The sequence below is a fragment of the Chlamydotis macqueenii genome, chromosome 12 (assembly GCF_036417535.1).
Source record: "Chlamydotis macqueenii isolate bChlMac1 chromosome 12, bChlMac1.mat, whole genome shotgun sequence".
In the NCBI taxonomy this organism is placed as follows: Eukaryota; Metazoa; Chordata; class Aves; order Otidiformes; family Otididae; genus Chlamydotis; species Chlamydotis macqueenii.
The window spans coordinates 20583223-20602626 of NC_141567.1; the positions used below are offsets into that span (position 1 = coordinate 20583223).

Consider the following 19404-nt stretch of genomic DNA (forward strand, 5'->3'; position numbering starts at 1 on the left):
CTTAATCCAGTTTTACCAAGTTCTAGTGATGTCCATATGTTGGCAAGAGCAGATAGGAAATTGAGAAGGCATCACAGTTTCAAATGTCATCTGTAGTGTCAGCTCTGTGATTGTGAGCAATCTGTGTCTAACATCATTTCTCCATGTTAGAGATTTGTCTGTCGTTTCACAGGGGGAACTGTGAGGATTCTTCTCCTAACATACTCTGTAATTCTTGATTATTATTTTCATTATATCCTTCATTGAAATAATCAGATGCTCACAATTATCCCTGTATTTCTGCATTTCACAGGAAGCATTTTGTAAGTAATTGTATTTCTGCACAATATGCTTCTGAGTTAAAAAAAGAAAAAAAAAAGGGGCAAAAAAGTAAATGTAACACTCCCTCCAAATACAAAGAGACAAATTCAAACAAAGGAAGAAATGTTCTCAAGAGCTTATATTTCCTTTGGATTTCCCTTACATGATGATAAGTTTTTGAGGCTTTTATCCAAAGAACATCTGGGAAACAATCTGTTATATCAGATTATCTGTTGCCTGTAACAGGCATCCTTTTAAGAGCAACATTTGAGTGAAGGAACAGTCAAACTGGCAGAGCTTGCCCTAGTCTTTATCCTGTAAAATCTACTCAGTTTGTTCAATGTGTAGCACTGCTGTTAGAAAGTGCAAAGGTCATTAAGAAAATACAGCTCCCAGTGAATGGTCATCGAAGTAGATGGTGGTCATAATGCATTGCATTGCCTTCAGAGCTGCGGCCGTCTCTGGCTTAGTGCTCTTCCCCTATTTACAAAATCATCTGTCCATTTAGTGCAGGAGAAAATCTGCAGTATCTGTACGTCCAACATAATCTGCTAAATTGGATTTAAATCGACTGCCAGAAGTTCAGAAACAGGGAACTCATATTTTGTTCTTTTGTTTTGCAGAGTTATTTCTGAATGATGAAGAGCTAAAAAAACTGTATGAGTTTGAAGAGCAGTGTGTAGAAGAATACTTCCAGGAAAAAGAGGATGAGCAGCAGTCATCTAATGATGAACGCATCAGAGTTACCTCTGAAAGGTACCTGTTGTAAGAAAAACAACCACACCACTTATCTGAAACAGTGTTTGCTTCTTTGTGTCTTCATTATAACCAAAGTTGAGTTAACATACAAAAGATTTAGGTCTTGAAGAAAACCACCACCAGTTCAGAAGCTGATCTGAACCCTGGGTAAATATCTGTGTAGGTGCATCTCTCACAGGAGCAAGCTTTTTGTCGTTCCTGCTCACAGATAACTAAGGCTGCTGGTCTGGGTTGCTTTGGTACAAGAACATTTTTGTCCATGGTGAATCCTATCCAAAGATCTGTTTTTTATCTGCTTGAGCAAATTACTACTTGCTGAGCTTCCAACAGCTGATCCGACTATGAGAAACATGTTGGAGCTTAATGACAAAAGTCCTGAGGATTCTTCCCTTGGGCCTGTCGTTTGTGCTAGGGTCCAGCAGTCACAACTGCTGAATTTAATCTCTGCCACAGATTCTCTGGGAAGCTTTGAACAAGGCACTTTGCTTTTCAGTATGAACTTCCCCATTTAAAAGACAGGGAATATTCACATGTAAATCATGGAGCGATTCTGAGGACTAGGTAGTGTTTTATACCGCTGTGTAAGCACACGGTGATCATGGCAGCGGCACTTCTTTACCAGGTCACTTGGCAGCACTGTTCCCAAAGGCTCTGCCTGTTCTGTTAGCAGTTCTAAGGCAAGGGATGGGGTCTTTTGTCACTTCCTTGAAATGATGAAAAATTCTCCCTGTAATCAAATTGATACACAGTTTAAATAATCTTTCACCTTAATCTGCCTCATGGTATTTTGATGATGGACTACTCCAACTACTCCATATCTATCTATCTATCTGTCTCTTTCTATACATATATATCTTCCTTTTAACATTTCTTATGAAGTAGCTCTGTGAGCCATATAATTCTTTAACAGATAAACATCTTTCTCTTGAAGGGAGGCCCTGAACATCTCGCATTATTATACGTGAAGTCTGAGAATAGAGAAGTAAATGAAATCTGCTATGTGCATTCGAGTAGTTGCTATTGCACTATTTATCCATGGCAATTTGTCAAAATCCCAGGTATTGTGGCAGAGAATAAAGCAGGGCTGGTAAGCCTCACTGATTCACTATGGTCTATGGCCACAAAGCAGATTTTCTTATTTCTCATGGCTTCTTGCTCTAGATGCTTCATCATCTTTTGTGTGTGAGAGCAAAAGAATGTTAATTTAATTTCCACAGTTGATTTACTAGTGTATGGTCTCTAAGTCACATTCTAATGCATGACTTTTATATGCATTCTTCTGGTACCATCACTTCCATTATGATATAAACTACAAAAGAAAATGGGGAAAAGTATTATTTTAACTGAACTAGACAGTAATTCCACTCCTTTCAGCTCATACATAATTGAAAGGTATTTCAAGAGCTAAAGTAATCCCATACACACCAGCATATATTCTCTCATACAGCTACAAAACCTGTTTCACGTCATGCTTTGATGCTATTTTAAGTTACCCTGTGAGCATGTCATTAGAAAGTATTTTTCATATAATTAATTGGTGCCTCACAGTGAAAGAGGACAACTAATCGTGAAGTGTGACACGCAGAAATGTCAATAGGAGGCTGTTTCTAAGGGCTGCAACTCTTGTACTGTCCTGGCATGTAAAGGAGGGCAGAGTTTTAACAGCCCTCTCACCTGGTCTATGGAAAGCATAGGTAACAAGAAAATGCACATGCTTTTGATGCTACACATAGGAAAAAAAGAATGTTGCAAGACACACAGCACAAAATTCTGCCTTGCGAAGAAATCGGTAGCTGCATGCCTATAACGAGTTACTGCACCATTCCACAGCTTCTGTTCTATGTTTCCTCTTTTATACCCAACAGAGTTGAAAACATGTCTATGAGGCTAGAAGAAGTGAACGAAAGAGAACATTTTATGAAAGCTTCTCTTCAAACAGTCGACCTTCGGCTCTCTCAATTGGAAGAACTGTCTGGTCGGATGGTGAATGCTCTTGAGAAGCTGGCAGGTGTTGACAAATCCGAGCTGACGTATACACGTTCTCGGGCTTCATCTGAGTGCGATGCTGCGTATCTCCTAAGGCAAAGCAGCGTTAACAGCTCTGATGGCTACAGCATGTACAGATACCACGTTGGTGGTGATGAATTAACATTTGACGACAGTACCACTCCTATGTCACCAGCCATGGGATTGCGTAAAAAAGCCCATTCTCTTGGTACAAAAGAAGATGGAGCAGACCCAAGGATGCTGGTTCCAGAACATCACACCGGTCTCCATTATACCTCTAGTGCTAATGCAGTCACTACAGCAGATCCCAGTAAATCTGCATTAGAAATTGCACAGAATGTTTCCAGACCCCATTCTGGTTCAGTCGGTTTCGAGGATGAAAAGCAGGGAATTTTCAAGAGTGATGGAGTACTTCCTCAAAGTATGAACCAGATGGATGCTGTTACGAACAGACAGTCAGTACCAAGATCAGACTTTCAGAACACTCAGTTAAAAGTAGAACGTACCAAGTTAGAAGCAACCATCTCTTATCCCTTGGACAAATCTAAAGCAATGCGCTATTTTCCTCCTGAAACATTCAGTGCTTGTCAAACCACTATGATGAAGTCAAGGAGCTTTATATTTGCACAGGGCGGGAAGCTGGTTGGAGGAGTTAACAACTGGACCACAGAGTATAGTACCATCATGGATCAGGTGTGCCCTTCCACAATTGAACAGTGGGCCGCAGAGTGGAAATACGAAGTTGAGCAGCAACTTTCTCAAGAACGTCCGCCAGAATATCCTGGTTTTATCTCTGAAGCAGAAAGGCAAGCAGAACAGAAACAGTTACAGATGGACACAGATGATGACAGTGATGTTGGTGAAGCAGGTATGAGTGCCTCTTACACCTCTATGCCTGCCACTGTCAAGGCTGAGAAAGAGAATTTGTTATCAGTAAAGCCAGAAAGGACTCCTGGGTTCCCGTCAGTACGGTCAAAGAGTTTACACAGCCATTCTCGGAAAGCCAAGTCTGTAAAGGACAAATTAAATAGACCGGGACACGCCAGCAGCGTCACCAGTTTGGTGGTAGCGTTTGGCAGTGCAACAGAAGACCAGAAAGCTAGGCAAGAAAATCCATCCACAGAAACTGAATGTTGAAAAGGCCTATGGCCCCTGTTTTATCGACAACGCAGAAAGCAGCAGGACTAAGTGAACAAAGTATGGATTTTAAAATTAATTTGTAAAGAATAATTTTGCATATATTTGTTTATTTTCATTTTAAACTTAATAGAGATATGTTCTGTTCTTAAGTGCTTGCTGGGTCATGTGAAAGGGAGATCTTCTCTCAGGGGCACACAAAAGTAGGCACAGTCCATGGATGCCACCAGGATAGATCTCTCTTCCATTTCATCTCCCTCGTAAGCTCATTTACTGACAAGCTCTTTATAAAACCTCTTGAAAGAAGGATAATGTTATCATGTAATGATTTAGAAAATGTTTTATCTTCTTTTTTATCTGAAGACTTCTTAAATTGAACAAATTTTTAACCAGCCTTAGTTTTTATCCTTGCTTATGTAGCTGGTTTATTTGTGGCCATTGTGGTTTTCAGATCAAAACAAAACTGTTGGAGGCAAGGAAAAATTATGCAGTCCCCTCTCCCACTTCTTATTTCTTGCATGCCTCTTAGTTCCTCTTTCAGAAAGGCTCACCACAGCAATTTTCATCCACTGAAATAGGTCTGAGTGGCAAAATACCGTTGTGTTTGGAGAAACCTGGCCCAGAAAGCCATGTGTAGGCATATTCTTGACCTGTCCTTGAATTTCAGTGACATGATCGTGCTTTGAGGATCATGTGTGTCCCCGTCCCCAAGCATGCTGACAGCCTTAAACTGTTGAAAAACAGTGATGATTGTTTCAAAATGTCTAGGGAGATTTGAAGTATATGAGGTATACGGAGATTTTAAAAATATGAATCCAAGATCTGCATTCGTGTTTTGTATAAATGAGAGATTACAGTAGAAGTCCACGTAATGTAGGACTCTGGGTTTTTTTAAATGCCTGCAAGGGAAAACAAAATAAAACAAGAAAGGTGTTCTGATGGGGTGAGATCAAAATGTTGCCAATCTGGGTTTGAAGCAAATCTGCTGTGACAAATTAATCTGCCATTTTGCAATTTCATTATGACGACACATGAGGAACAAGGAACAATTTCTAGGAGCCAGTCTAAACAAAAAAAAAAAAAATTCCAGATGAGAATAGAATTTCCATAAATTTTCTTGAGTAAATTTCAAAAACAAATGTCAAATGGAAAAAAAATCTCTACAGTGGAAGTGTTTTCTCCTCAGTGACTAAGACTGGTAATTCACCTCCGCAGTTACAGTTTCCCAGCACGCTTGTCTCAGCAGTGGCGTTCCAAGTATGCGGTTTTGATAGTTTTCTTCGTAACTGTATGATGTTATTTGCCTCATTCTCCTCTGTTACCTTTTAGGAATTTTGTTTTCCCAAATATTCAGCACTTCTCTTTGCAGGAGGTGCGTAACATTGAAGAGACCAGAAAGAAAATGAGTTAAAGGCATGTTCCTTGTTCACAGAATACTGGTCAGAAGTTTATGCTTAACTCATTAACTGTCAGGACTTACTCATATACTATTTTGAAAAGACGGCATTTTTTTTTTTTTTTTCCCCCACCATCAGCTGCACAGCATGTAGGTCTCAGATGCTTACAGCATTTTGAAATACAGAGCTTGATGGAAGACTCTACAAATGCATTGATGGCATCAGCTTTTTCTTATTTGTATTATATTTTCATACTCCATCCATACTTACACCTTGAAGGGCTGTCACCATACTGAATGTCCATGGTAGCTGCATACACATCTCTGAAAATTCAGTCATCGTTTGCCGTGGATTTTTGCTAGCTTGGTCTTCCTAGCAGGTTTACGTGTTTCACTGTTGTCAGAACAGTGTTGACATTTTGCTTTTCGTGTGGGCTTCTCTTTTATTCAGCTTTAGGGAACTTGACATTTTGTAAAAACAGTATGGCATTTGAAATTGTTTCACTTCCACGTTTACTTCTGTGTCACCGTTCCATGCAACGACATAGCCATTTTGTACGTGTGGTTAAATAGCCTCCAATTTGCCAATGCCTTTTTTGTTGTTTGCCTGCACGCTCACCAGAAACTGCTTCATGAACAAACACAAAGGGATGCAGCTTTTCAGCACTTTGCTAAACAAGCGGTATGCATTGTGGAAGGAAGTACAGTGTGTGCATACCTCTTGTTACACTGTCTTCATAAAATGTGTGTTACATCTTGCTGTTTGACCAGTTATTTTTCTAGCATTTGCATTACAGATTTATCAGATAGCATGTAGATTTTGAAAACATTTTACCTTTGTATTTATTTACTTCCTTTGTGTAAAAATATTTATAAAGAAACATATAAAAAGATGTGAAATGAATGCAGTATAACAAATTTTTCACTATAATAATATCAAAACACTTCACTTACCCATTTCTTCTTATGCAGTGCATGGGCTGAACATCTTCTAAGCAAAGTTTCTTTTTCAACATTTGCCTGTAATTTTCCATGAAGTTCTCTGTCCAGTGATGACTTTATAAGGCTCGGATGCTTTCTATGCTCTTGCGTAGCATGGACTGAAATGATAACCCCTCTGCCATTAAACGTGAAGTAACTACGCTGACTTTGGCAGTGTTATTTCAGACATACAGCCATTTTAATAAGATTTAAATATGGCTCTGTATGTGCGTAGCAGACCAATAGTAGTTTTGGAGCACACCAAACAGAATAACGATCCAACCCGTCTGCCTACGTGCGTTCTTGAAAGCTGGCTGAAAGGATGCAAGCACAGAATTTGCATTTCTGCAGAGACGTGTTTAATACTGCTTTTCAGGAAGATGCATCCCTCCCATTACTAAGTATGTGGCGATGCCACAGCAGTGTCGCTGTGAATTCCACTTGCCATTTTTTATTACGTGCTTGACCTATACTGAACCAGATCAAGCCTGAGGAGTATGTACTCTAAGGCTATGTCTACGCGGAGACATTACGCTGCGGTTTGTTCACCTGACAGTATCTTGCAGTACAGACATTCCCCTCTCCCTCAAGGCAGATGTTTTGAACACAGTGACTAATTGTAACACTCACATGGGCAGGTTCATAACTGTACCACCTGATTCTATGAATGACCCATTTTCACATTGCATCACGCTGGGACTAGCTTGACTTTGGTCTTGCAGGCCTCTCCTACTGCAGTCACTCTTTCCATTCCAGATGCTGGATTTCGATACCTGAGAACCAAGAAAGTCCATTTTCCATACTATTTAGTAATGAACTAAAGTAGCTGTTGAAACCTTCCAACTTTGTTTTCTCCATACTGCTTCTTCAGATGCTTTCCTAGGTTCTGGGCTTGACTATCATCTTTGGCAAAATGTTTGTCTAGCCTTCTAAATGAAAATTAAAAGAACACAAGTGTCTGTAAGGCCTTGTCAGAAAACAGGAACACAAGGAGGGTGTGTGACCAAGGATGGCAACGGGATTATTTCATTGGATCTGCAAGATCCATAGGATTATGCCCTGTTACGGGTGTCCTGGGTAGTTAACCCCCTGACACAAAGCCAGTGTGCTGCCGAGAACTTGCTGTGGAGGAGGTGAGTTTTTGGGGTGACGGCAGCACTTGGGCATGTTGCTGGGGTCTCACTAAGTAGTGCCATTGCCAGCATATCACTTCTGCACCACTGTCCTGTCTGACTGGTCACTTCTGGTTGAACTACTGTTGCACTCAAAAGCTTGTACGAGCAAAAAGGAGACACACCTTCTATGTAAAGTCAGGAACTTAGTGTAACAAATTTTAACAGTCTAATATATGAATTATTGTTAGTCTAGATCTAAGTACAAGAGAGGAGAGACAAGAAGAGAGGAGAGAAAAGAATACTACTACAGGAAAAAATCCAGTAAGGTAAAATTGATATATGCACATTTTCTATCTACCCCCTCCCCTTTTTTTAAATCTTAGGCTCAAACTTGCACTGATCCTCTGGGTCTAACGGTCAGAGTCTGCAATGGGGGTAGTGAGGAAATATTGCCAGCGATCAGCATCCCAGGTCCTTCTCTAGGTTGAGCATGATGTTGTTGATGTTGGTTTCTCTTTCCCTATTTTTTGCTTGCTTAGGGGCATTTTTATGTTTGCTACCAACTTTACATCTTGTTCTTCATTGGCATTCAAATCCTACAATTACAACTGAATTTCCTAGTCATTAGAAAAATTGCTGTCACAGCTAAACGGAGGCACAGCTCAAGGCAAGTTAAGGCAAGTTCAGACAAAGCAATCCCGACAAGCCTCAGTCCTGTGGCCTGTTACTAGCCGTGACAATACTCTATTTACTGGGCCATGAGGCTACATCAGCTCTAGAGACGTTTTCCTCCCACCACAGCCATTGCACATAAATGCTGTACTGCGTGCAGTGGTCACCTGAGCTCATTATTTCAGCCTAATTGTGGATTTTGATCTTCCATTGGGATCCAGCATCAGACAGAAAGGCAAACCAGATGTAAGGACCTGGCTGGTGTGGCTTTTAATGCCCATTTCAACTGGTGCCAGAGTTCAGGGGGGTGAGGTAGTCAAAAAAGAGTACACAGCAGGAGTTTGGATTGCAGGCTGACAAGCCACAAGCCTTGGGACAAGTGAGACAAGAACTACAGATTTCCTTAAAACCACAACCTTCTTTTGCTTTTTTCAACTTTTAGCCTTGTCTGCAGAGACAAAATTTGACATGGCAAAGTCGTGCGTTATGGTTGATGCCCTGTATCTTAACAATGGACGTAAGGTATGTCTCGATAATAGGCTTTAAATTATTCTTTGCAGTTGTTCAGCCAAAATATTTAAGTGCCTGTATCCACGTTGCCCTTGGTGTCCAAGTTAATGAAAAGGGAGTTGCATAATTTCATCTGCTTGCTCCACTTTTGTCTCTACAACACTAAAACCCCTCCAGAAACACAGTCCTTCATCCTGCAGGATTCTAGATGCAACCATCTCCTTTTTCTTGCACTAATGGGACTGCTGTGCTCAGCAAGCTGTATTATCTGAGCAGACCAGCAGCTTTCAAAAACGGCCATGGAAAAACATTGGATTCTAGTTCAGGAGCACTGGTAGTTTGATAGCCACTGTCACAATACCTATGTGAACTAGCCCAAGCCGCGGTGGACCATTGTACCAATTAATAGCTCCAGATAACCCAAGGCAAGTAGTACCTACGTAATGATTAACAAGAAAAGTACCTTGTGTAGCATAGCAAAGTTCAACATCATTAAATCTCCACACTGTGAATACTGCCTCCACTTTGCAGATGTGCCTAGAAAAGGGGGCTTTTTTTTTCCTGAGATACCTCAAGAAACTAAAACTTTTGCATAGTTTTTATATTTTTCTTTATCTTTGGCCAAGACTATCAAAGTTGCAGTTTTATGTAAATAGTCACATTTTAAATATTCTGCTGGATTGTTATCAAGGACACTCCAGAAAGAGATTTTTTTTTTTTCCAACTGGTTAATAAATTTAAGGCATAATGTTTTTCCTCTGTAAGAGGTAATACAGAGCTGTAGGGCTAGCTTCCTTGCAATTCTGCAGCAGAAGTCCCACAGTTCTGAGTGCAGGCTGAGACAACTTAGGTGTGCAAGCTGTTGAGTGCACAAGTAAGGAGGTGGCCAGGTGAAGTAATAAACCATAACGCTTTCAGTGAAAAACAGGGCAGGCTTTCCTCAGTGAATCCCTGACGTTGGAGACTTGCCACATAATTCCTGTAGCTCTGGGCACATAGCTCAGCTGTGAAATCAGACAACACCTATGTCTTTGTGTCTTGGGAGTTCAAACCAATACTTGAACCATTCTTCGGAAAGCTATGAAAACACATAAGTTGCCATAGCAGCACAGGCCTGGAAGAGATCATCTGCACTGAGGCATGTTCAGCAATGTTCAGCAGTGTCGATAACATCAGTGGCAGATGGTGGTCTAACCTGTTCTTGAACATGGCTAATGAAAGCCATTCTCTAATCTGCTGAGAGATCAAAAGGGACCATTATGGAAATCTGCTCCGATTTAACCCCATCCCTCACGCATTGCACAAGCCAGAGTACTTCCCCAGCCACAGAGCTGTCTTGTGAGCTCATCCCAGAACTTCTAGGAACACACCTAATCTGACGTGCGGTGAATACAGCAGGTTATGCACCGTAGCCATAGCTAAGCAGATAATTATCTTAATTGTTACAAACAATTTGCACTGTGTGAGGCCTAGAAACTGCTGTACAGCATGTGGGGTGTGATACCCCCAGGAGAGCAGGCAAGCTGGTTCTGGGAGGGCCGTGCCAGTGGACAGGAGCTATCACTGAATGTTGAGGCAAGGAGAGTAACTGCACTGAGTAAAAAATGATATTTTTAAATTTAATGATAATAAAATCAGACATCTGACATTATTTGTCAGTTCAGCTGGCTTTGTTGCATAGCTAGCTTCCCACCATTCTTTCAAGTCTGTTCTCATAGAACAAAGGCATTCTCAGAAACCTCCAGTATAGCAGAACTGTTTGAAACAAGCGAGGCGGTGAGGCAAGCCGGGGTGGCTGGAGATGGGCTCAGGCAGCTGAGTGCGTTGCCAAAAAGGAGTCAGGGGATGCAGAGGATTTCCCTGCCTATCCTGCCTGCCCTGCCCTGCCTGCCTGTCCTGCTCTGCCTGTCTGTGCTGCCTGTTTGTATCCCACTGCAAGCTCTGACAGAATTAACTTGCTCTTCCAAAATACTTCTGTCAAATCAGCTTTCTCCTCCCACTGGCATAAAACTCTTCCAGTGGTAGCTTGTGACCAGTTCCAACAACAATCCTCACAGATCTGGTGATCTTATGTTTACTGAGAGCTCAGTTTTTGATTTTGTTTGTTCCTTTTCAGAACAGCACTGCAATTTAAATGTGTCAGCGCGGTCCTTAATGGAAATTTGTGCTATCCTATGCTCATTCCCTCAACAGTAAGATTGCATTTGCAGTCACTCCTCAGAAGGCTCTGTGCTGAAGCAGAAACACTTTTGTAATTCTGATGTAGTATAAATAATTGTCATTTTTAATATCACTGGCAAATTTGTTATATGCAATTTCAAGCCTAGCTGATTTCTTCCTTCCTCGCCTCCTTGCTTTCTCTTCCCCCTTTTCTGATTTTAATTTCCTTTCCAAAGCGTTCTGAATGTGAACAAAAAACTTTGAAGTAAAGATGAGGGCAAGTCCTCACTTATCAAACATCCAAGGGATGTAGCTTGTGAAAGGAGTAAGTCGCCAGCAGGAGCTGTGGCTTGCTCTCACAGCGCTGTGGGGCACTCAGCATTACACCGCCAGCAGCTCCTGCAGCACAGTGCATTCCCTAAAATGGACGGGGGCTGAGCCTGTGACCATGCCAGGCTGAAGAATGCCACTTAGACCATAATGTTTGCAGCATAAAATAAACATCTTTTACGTGAAAATACAGGATAAAGTGAAGGGAACTGTCTGCCAACAGGAAATGAGACCCCTGTGCAAGGAGGTGTGCTTGTTTTAAAATGCTACGCAGTAGGATTGTTTTTCTTCTCCACCTGGTCCACGAGTAGCATATTGTTGCAGAGGTGCTTGCTGGTATTCTCCCCTGGGCTACTGAATACCTTTGAATGTAGGCACACATACTTCTTTCTTCAGCCTAGGCAGGTGCTGGTGGGTTGTTTCCCTCCTCGCTGTTCAAACAAACCACCCCGGTGGCATCAATGGGCCATCTCGTCTAGTCTAAGTCGGGGAATCCAGACTTGGCCTAAAGTCTGTTCTTTCATTGAACATCCACCCTCTGACTCCACCAAAAAATCCCAGGCTCTCTAACGCAATGTCACGTGCTTCCTATTAATGATCGTAAGGGAAGATCTTGACCCTGCGGCTGATGCTGGGTGCTGCATGTGTCATTTTGTGGCTCAAAGTGTCTGTTTTTCTGGAGTCTTCTGGTTCTTTGCTATCTTTAAGTCACTGTGACACTACAACACTGCTATGCTGTAGAAGGCCTTTACTGATGTTATTTTGCATGTGAGCTGTTGCAGAAAAATGACAGTACGCTGGCCAAAACTCCTTTTTCATAAGGTGAGGCTGCAGTGCCTGAATACCAGCAGTTAGTCTGGCAGGTCCTCCCCTTCAACTCCTGCCCCTAAACCATGGGTCTTGCAGTGAACTACGCTTGGGTCATCGCTGGAGCCACCAGTGTGGTGCACCAGCACCGTTCCGGGGCTCTCGATTAAACCCCTTTTCCAGCCAAACTGTCGCTTCTTGTAGGGAGTCTTTCCCTTACAGAGGCCAAGTTCCTTGCAGTCAGCGCTCACATGAACACCTGCAACACTGCAAGTTTCCTACTTATCAGAATAGAGAGAGATTTTGGCAGCTTAGGAGAGCAACTGTGTTGTTTCCATGTTCTAGAGAAGCTCAAGTGAGCAGTCGACGAGTGCCTCAAGGAAGGGATGTTACATCTGCGTCCTCCTCCGGCCGCCGGCACGGTGACAGCCGTGAGCGAGAGGGCGACGGTGCCGCAGCAGCTTGGAGGCTTCTCCCATAGATCCCACGCGTTGTGATCCACACACCTTGTGTAAAGGTGACAGTAAGAAGAATGCGGTGGCAGCAGCAGCTTCATGCCGGACCTGGATTTTTACTGCTGATCTCAGACAACTCTGGGTTGCAATAAAAACCTGCCTTTGCAGGCCTCGGGCGGCGGTTTCACAGTCTGCAGTGGGCTCAGAGGCCAAGCTGGAAATCCTCTGCTTCAGTCCTCTTTTGGCTATGTCCCCCCCGCCACCGGCCCTGTGTTTGTCACGGCTTTTCCCTCCCGCGGGCCCGAACACAGACACCTTCTGGCGGGGCAGCGGCCCCGGGCCGCGGGAGGCTCCACCCCCGCCGCGGGGCCGGGGTGTGAGGGAGGTCTCCCGGAGAACCGGTAAGATTCAGCGCCCCAAACCGGCCGGCTGAGGGGCAGCAGCGCTGGCTGTACCCGCCCTTACGGGCAGCGTCCGTTACCAGCGGGCAAAACGTTGATCACCGGGCCGCTGGCGCGGGCTAACGGCCCCCGCCGCCCCGCGGCCGCTTGGGCCCTCCGCGCCGCCGTACCGAGGCCGCTCCCCCCAACATGGCCGCCCCGGCTCAGCCCGCCTCGGCCCGCCGCCCGCCGGGGCCGCCGCCGCCGCCCGCCCGCCGCCGGCGGTAGAGAGCCGTTGGGCAGGCAGGCGGCCGCCCTCGCGGGGAGGCGGAGGGAGCGGCGGGGAGGCTCCATGAGGGGCCGGGGCAGCGGCCGCCCCAGGCCGGGCCTGCCCAGGCGGCTGACTCCTCCCTTGGGGAAGGAGGGTGCGCTGGGGCCGCCTCCGCCGCCGCCCGCCGGGGCCGCCGCCGCCGTGTGACTGGGAGCGCGCAGCCCGAGTGGCTGCGGGGCGCCGGGCCTGAGCCGGCGGGCGTCGACACCCTGCCCCCGCGGGACGGGGCCTCCTGGGCCCGGCCCGCCGCTCCCTCCCCGCCGGCAGCGACAATGTTTTCTCTCAAGCAGCCCAAACCCACCTTCAAGTCCTACCTTCTGCCGCTGCCTCAGGTAACAGCCTTTTATTTCCGTTAGCGACCCGCTCGGCTCTTCCCCTCCCTGCCCGGGCCCCGTCCTTGGCTGAGGGGCCGCCGCCGGGGTTGCTCTCCCGGCGGGGCGGCGGCTGGGCCGGCTCGGGGTGCGGCCCGCGGGCCCCCGCAGCCTGGAGGCCACCGGCCCCGCGGGGTTGGTGGCCCGGCACCTGCGGAGGGGCTGCGGAAGAGCCCCCCGAAATCCTCGGTAGCACGGGGAAACAAAAGCTGTGCAGCCGGTTGGCCTCTTGCTCTCGGAAGGGGCACGCAGACGCCAAGCAAGCATATGCTGGTGACAAGCCCAAACTCCGCTCGAGGAGCAGAACTTTTATCAAAATAAAGTCTTGTGTGGATTAAAACCGGCCCACGTGAGACTGTTTTGGAAAGTTACGGACAATGCTTCAGGTGTCCGGGCTCGCTTTCCTCTTTGTGCTGGATGGGATGGGCGTTATCGGCGTTTGCGCTGTGGAATACTTGGAGGAGAAAGTAGCTGGTGCTTGTCGGTTACGCAAATAATTAAACTCGCACTGCCGCCGTCCTTTCACACTTAAAACTTGGCTGATGGCACCAGTAAGAAAATCAGGTGTATACAGTAGAATACAGTATACGGCGCGTATGGTCTCAAGTGTATCTGGTAGAACCACCAGGACCTTTTGTGTGGTCTGGGGGTGCACTTGACAGAATGTGGCTTTTATTTATTTATTGATTTTAAACAAGGCAGGACCTCTTCTAGCAACGCTTCTGACACGTTGACTCATTTTTGCTTTGTCACAGTTTCTTGGTAAAAGTGAAATGTCGATGTGATGTAGTTCTGGATAGTCCTGCTCCGGGGAAATGGTGATGTCACTGGCAGAGTAGAAACCATAGGCAGTACGGTTATTTCACTGAGGGTTTCCAGTCTTTTTATAGAAGTATTTTTCTTTTTAAGGTTTGGAATTAAAATGCAAGTAGGCATGCATGTGTTCCTGGCCTTTTTTAATTTTTTTTTTTTAAATTTTCCCTATGTCAGAAAGTCATGCATGTTAAAAGTTGGTAGAGAGTTTTGTGCGAACTTGAGTGTCCATGTCTGTGTAAAGCTTGTTGGAGGACTTGAGCCTTTCTGGAGCGTCAAGCCAAATTGTTTTTCATTCGTCCTCTGACTTGTTATAGCCTAGGTTACGCAGTGAGTTAAACATTAGCACTTTAAATATTCTTCTGGCACAAAGCTAAATGTACACAAAAATGTTACAGAAAACGGTTACTATGGTTGGATTCAAACTCTTTAAGTTAAAAGAAGAATTTTCTCCTTTACTCAAGTAAAGTTCTGGTTCTTAAGTAAATTATCTTTTTTTATATTTTTTTTTTTTTTTTTCTGCAGAGTGAAGACCATATAGCGTCAGAACCAAGGATTAAAAAACTGGAACCAGTGCTTTTGCCAGGTAGGCGTAAATCAGGAATTTGACAGATACCTCAACTAGGCAATATTGAAGCCTTGTGTTTCTTATAATTGCTAAAATGTAAACAGCTTTCCCTTTTTTACTGATATTTGGTATATTTTAATCCTAGCGTTCTCCTTGAGGGAATATAACTTCTAGGTAGGAAAACCTAGTGATGTTTGTGTCTGTGGAAAGTTGTTCTAACCTGCCTGAAACACTAAACAAACACCTAGGTAATTTTAACTGTGTAATGCTTTAGCACCTGTAGAGTAATGTCTTGGTTTTATTGCGAGTATTTGAAATGGAACCATTGTAAGTCTTGTAACGTTTATGACACAACGTTTATGACTCATAATAATTGTACTGTTGTCAGATAGTCAGACCTTTACCTGTGTGCAGAACCCACTACCATAGCATGTGGTGTACTCTTCCTTTATTTTAAAGGAAAATTTTCGTAGAATTTCCAGTACCTAGGTTTGACTGACTTCTGTATTGGAAACCTTCTAATGCCCTCTTCATTCATTTACTCTTATTGAATATGCAGCTGTTATATTTATAAAAAAGTAGGATATTCATGGCTTCTGTATTTTAAATAGAAATAATCTTTAGTAAATGACATTTTGATCAATGAGGATTTCTAGAAGCCATTTTCAGATACCAAAGGAACAATCTGCTGTTCTCAAGATTACTTTCATTGCAAACTGTACCTCACAGTAACTAATTTGGTTTGCTGTTTCTAAGGGTAATTTTGAGTTTAAAACAGCAGTATATTGCAGTTTTTTCTTTAGCATTCAGATTATATCTTAACAAATACGAATTTACACACACATTTACTAATGTAGGAAGCTATTGCTATCCTGTTGTCTAAGTTCATACAATATTTAACTTTCAAAGTGATCAACAGTATAAACAAGTTACTCTTTAAGAATTATTTATGTCACTGCTTCATGCGGGACCGTTGCTAATTAAGCAGTACTAATTGACATGTGGTATGGTCCAGTGAGGTACCTTAAGTTTAGCAGGCAGCAGTACTGTGGGAGAGGTTCAGCTGAAAGAGTAAAAACTGACTGACCCTCTTCATGAAATAAAATAATACAGATTTTGCTTGAGGGATAAATACCCTACAATTCATTGCTAAGATTGCTCAGTATTTGAAATACAGTTATATTTTTATGCTTGCAAAACTTCTGCTTACCACTTGGCATCTTATTGGTTATGTTGCAGTTGATATTCATCCAAGGTCTTTGACTCACAAGGAAGTGACTGCATGTTCTTCCCTGAGACATTCCACAGAAAATGCAAGGCAGTTCGAGATTGCTTTTCTCAAAATGTAACACATCTTGCCTTTACTGTGGGGCATGTGCATGAGCAGTTATAGAAAACAACTTCTGTGCAGAAACTTTTTGCCATGTGGTTCGTGCTTTATTTGTGAAACTCTGAAGTACGCTTAAAATGGTGCTGACTGCGTTTGTTTTTCTCAACTGGCTTATACTTATCCCGTGTTTGCATCATTTCCCTTGTCTACGCTGTCTTTGAGATCAGCATTTCGTGGCTTTTGGGACATTTTTAGTAAGCTGCCCCAGGTTCTATAGGAACCAGTTGAAAGAGTATGACTCGCCACAGATGTAAAATTTCCACCTTCGTATCACTCTAAGGTGCTATTTTGAATTATTCCATAATAAGATCGGCTGCTCTGTACAGCCACAGAGCAGCTTTGGTGAAATCTTTTCGTTTTTGTGAGCATCAATCTGTATGAGGATGGGGGGGGTTAGAAGTGACTCCATTTAAATGACTTAAATGAAACTCTTCCTGTTTAAAGTTAAGCAGTAGCCTAAACACTTTTTTGTTGTTTGTTTCTGCTGCACCATTTGATGACAGAAAAGTGTATAAACAAGTACACATTGTGCTGTTGGATAGGCTGGCTTTTGGATTTGTCATAACCCAAGTTTCTGGCCAAATTCCAGCTCATTTAATTATATTAAGGCTGGCTTGTACTCCCTTGCAAGTGCAGTTTGAGTATGGTATTCCTAATATCCCATCCTTAATAGCTGTGTGAAATTGCTTTTGCTCTCAGGAACAGAGTTAAACCTGAGCGGCTGAATGTTCATTGTGCTTCTTTAATTGGTGGAGCTTTTAAGGAGTTCTTTTGGAATTAAATTATATTAGCGCAAGCAGTCACTGGTTTTAGTAAGCTTTGAAAACTGTAAATAGTTGTATTAAGCTTTTGATTCCCAAAACATAGTCACTTTGAGGGAGTAGCTTACTGAAAACTGAAATTCCAAAGTAGCTGAAAACCCTGCTGTCTACCTTACATTTCTGTGCACTGGAAGTTAGGAGAGGGAGTTCCAGACATGGAAATAATGAGTCAGGTTACAAAATGAGGAGAATTTCATTAAATGAAGAAAAAAAAAAAAAGAGGAATTTACATTGGAATCAACTTTTAACCTGTAGAGTTTGTTTTTAAGTTTCCTCTGGTGCCCAGAGGAATAGAGGCGCATCTCTTCAGCTTTTGGAACAAAAGCCTGTATTCTCATGGAACTGTGTGCCCTGAGGAGGCTGGTGGATTAGGAAAAGCAGCAACCAGAATTTAAAGCAAGTAAAAACCATAGTTTGAAGTGGCAACATTGAAACTGCAGTGGGGAAAATAAAATTATTTTATAGCGCTTAGTATAACTTCATTCCAAAACACAACACAGGTTTAAAATAGAGTTATAAAAATGTTTTCTTTCCCTTTCTGCAGTTCTGTTCTCCTAGTCTAGCTCTCTGATCAGGAGTTTTTGCAGGGTTAGTTGAAGAGTTGGCCTGTGTAACAGTTTCACTTTTCCTTTGTTTGCATAGCTTGTTTCATAAGCACGTCAAAGAGGAAAAATAGAGAAGGAGCAGGTAGACTGCCAGTCTGTTAAAGTGCCTGGCCTGTCTAGGAGGAGAAAAGCTTGTGTACTTCAGGGGAGAATGAGTTTCAAGTTGTTAAACATGAAGGTGAGTTTTGTTCTGGTAATTACTTGTAGCCTGTTTTCCACAACAATGTCTGTGGCATTTTTGAGATGTTAATGTAAGCATTCAAAAAATCGTAGAACTGGAACGTTATGTGGTGTGTGTTTGCGTTATTTGAATGGCAGAGCAGGGTGCAGGTAGGTGCAGCGCGCGGACAGGTAATGAACCAGCCCAGTGTCTGCACTGTAGGCAGTGCCGCACCGTGGTTTAGGCCCGATCAGGCAGAAGGGCCCTCACGGTTACTCACACAGGGTGTTCTGCAGTTTATGTAACTAATGGAACATCTGAGTAAGTGTCAGAAAAGCATTGTTGTTCCTGAATCTTAATGCCGCCACTTGCAGTAATTATTTTAAAGTGTTGCTCTGTGTACTAATTTGCTAGTAGATTAAGTTAGTAGTTGTTACCTGTAAGTTTTTTATGAAGCAGCTAGAAATGGTTTAGTTGGTTTTGTTTTCAAAAGCTTGTACAGTAAAATTATAGAAGTAAACTGAATTAGAATAGTATTTTTTTTATATTTAAGACTTGCTCACGGTAAGGCAAGTTAAAGGAGTATTGGTGGTGAGCTGCTGTTGCAAAGCAGTTATTCATAGTCTCTTGTGCCTGCATCATGTTTTGTGGTCAGATTGTAGAAGTCGGCTTCAGTGCCATCATTTTTGGTGTGCGATCACACCCGTGGTGTGTTTATAAATTGTGGTGGCTGCCAGCAGGCGTGTTGGAAGAGGAAAGAACAGGACAAGCAGCACTGCCAGCAACAACTTCTGCCCTCCCTGCTTCCTTCAGTATGTAGCGTGGGGACTTTCCTCTTAAAGTAACGTAATGGGGAGATCCAGGTGAGGAGTTAGTGTCATAAAGACAGTGCTATCATATTTAATTCCTCTCGCTGGATTTTTCTTACATGAATTAGTCCGATTGCTTTCTATAGCTGTGTAAACTGGAATTTAAAAGGAGTTCAGCAATTTAATATGCTGTTTATGTGCAACTTCTATGTTGTTACAAACTACCTTTATTTATTTCTTCTGAACTGACCACCATCTAGTTTCTTTGGATCCATCCCAGTTCTTGTATGACACAGCAGACATGAGGCTGTATTCCCCCATTCTGTGGGATTCATGATTTTCAGACTTGTGTCATACGTCCGCTCTGATTTGCTTCCCCCTAGATTAGTTGTCTTGGTCCTGAGAAGGAAGCCTTCTGTATCCTTAATCATCCTTTTGATTGCCTCTGAATATTTTCCAGTTGTGCTGTGTTCTTGTTGAGGTGGGATTACGTATCATGTTAAAGATTTTTGCCACTACATATATTC

At 43.1% G+C, this 19404-nt stretch overlaps 3 protein-coding genes across 8 annotated transcripts in view; 2 read left to right on the plus strand and 1 right to left on the minus strand.

Moving 5' to 3' along the window:
• The window catches only part of TRPM1 (transient receptor potential cation channel subfamily M member 1), a 109136-nt gene extending 104909 nt beyond the window's left edge, over nucleotides 1-4227 (plus strand). For both annotated transcript variants that reach the window (XM_086757687.1, XM_086757688.1), the window contains 2 exons: nucleotides 924-1056; nucleotides 2925-4227. In XM_086757687.1, coding sequence (XP_086613813.1) covers nucleotides 924-1056; nucleotides 2925-4203 — 1412 coding nt within the window. In that variant the 3' untranslated portion in view covers nucleotides 4204-4227. The remainder of the gene's footprint in view (nucleotides 1-923; nucleotides 1057-2924) is intronic.
• A 1073-nt stretch (nucleotides 4228-5300) lies between these two features.
• Nucleotides 5301-14211, minus strand: LOC147599306 (uncharacterized). Of its 4 annotated transcripts, none has more exons than XR_015259948.1 (4): nucleotides 13655-14211; nucleotides 7211-7353; nucleotides 6554-6699; nucleotides 5301-5564 (listed from the first exon to the last, which is right to left on the minus strand). XR_015259948.1 is itself a non-coding variant. In XM_086757693.1 (4 exons), the coding sequence occupies exons 1-4, from the start codon at nucleotides 13976-13978 to the stop codon at nucleotides 6165-6167; spliced, it is 693 nt and encodes a 230-aa protein (XP_086613819.1). In that variant the 5' UTR covers nucleotides 13979-14211; the 3' UTR covers nucleotides 5793-6164. The 4 variants fall into 4 exon arrangements, 1 of the variants encoding a protein (XP_086613819.1); XR_015259949.1 differs by having other exon boundaries at nucleotides 5301-5562; nucleotides 6550-6699; XR_015259950.1 differs by having other exon boundaries at nucleotides 13642-14211.
• The window catches only part of MTMR10 (myotubularin related protein 10), a 37769-nt gene continuing 31402 nt past the window's right edge, over nucleotides 13038-19404 (plus strand). Inside the window, exons 1-2 of one of the 2 annotated variants that reach the window (XM_086757689.1) lie at nucleotides 13038-13672; nucleotides 15050-15110. In XM_086757689.1, the coding sequence (XP_086613815.1) occupies nucleotides 13613-13672; nucleotides 15050-15110 (121 nt within the window). In that variant the 5' untranslated portion in view covers nucleotides 13038-13612. The remainder of the gene's footprint in view (nucleotides 13673-15049; nucleotides 15111-19404) is intronic. The other variant, XM_086757690.1, reaches the window with a different exon arrangement.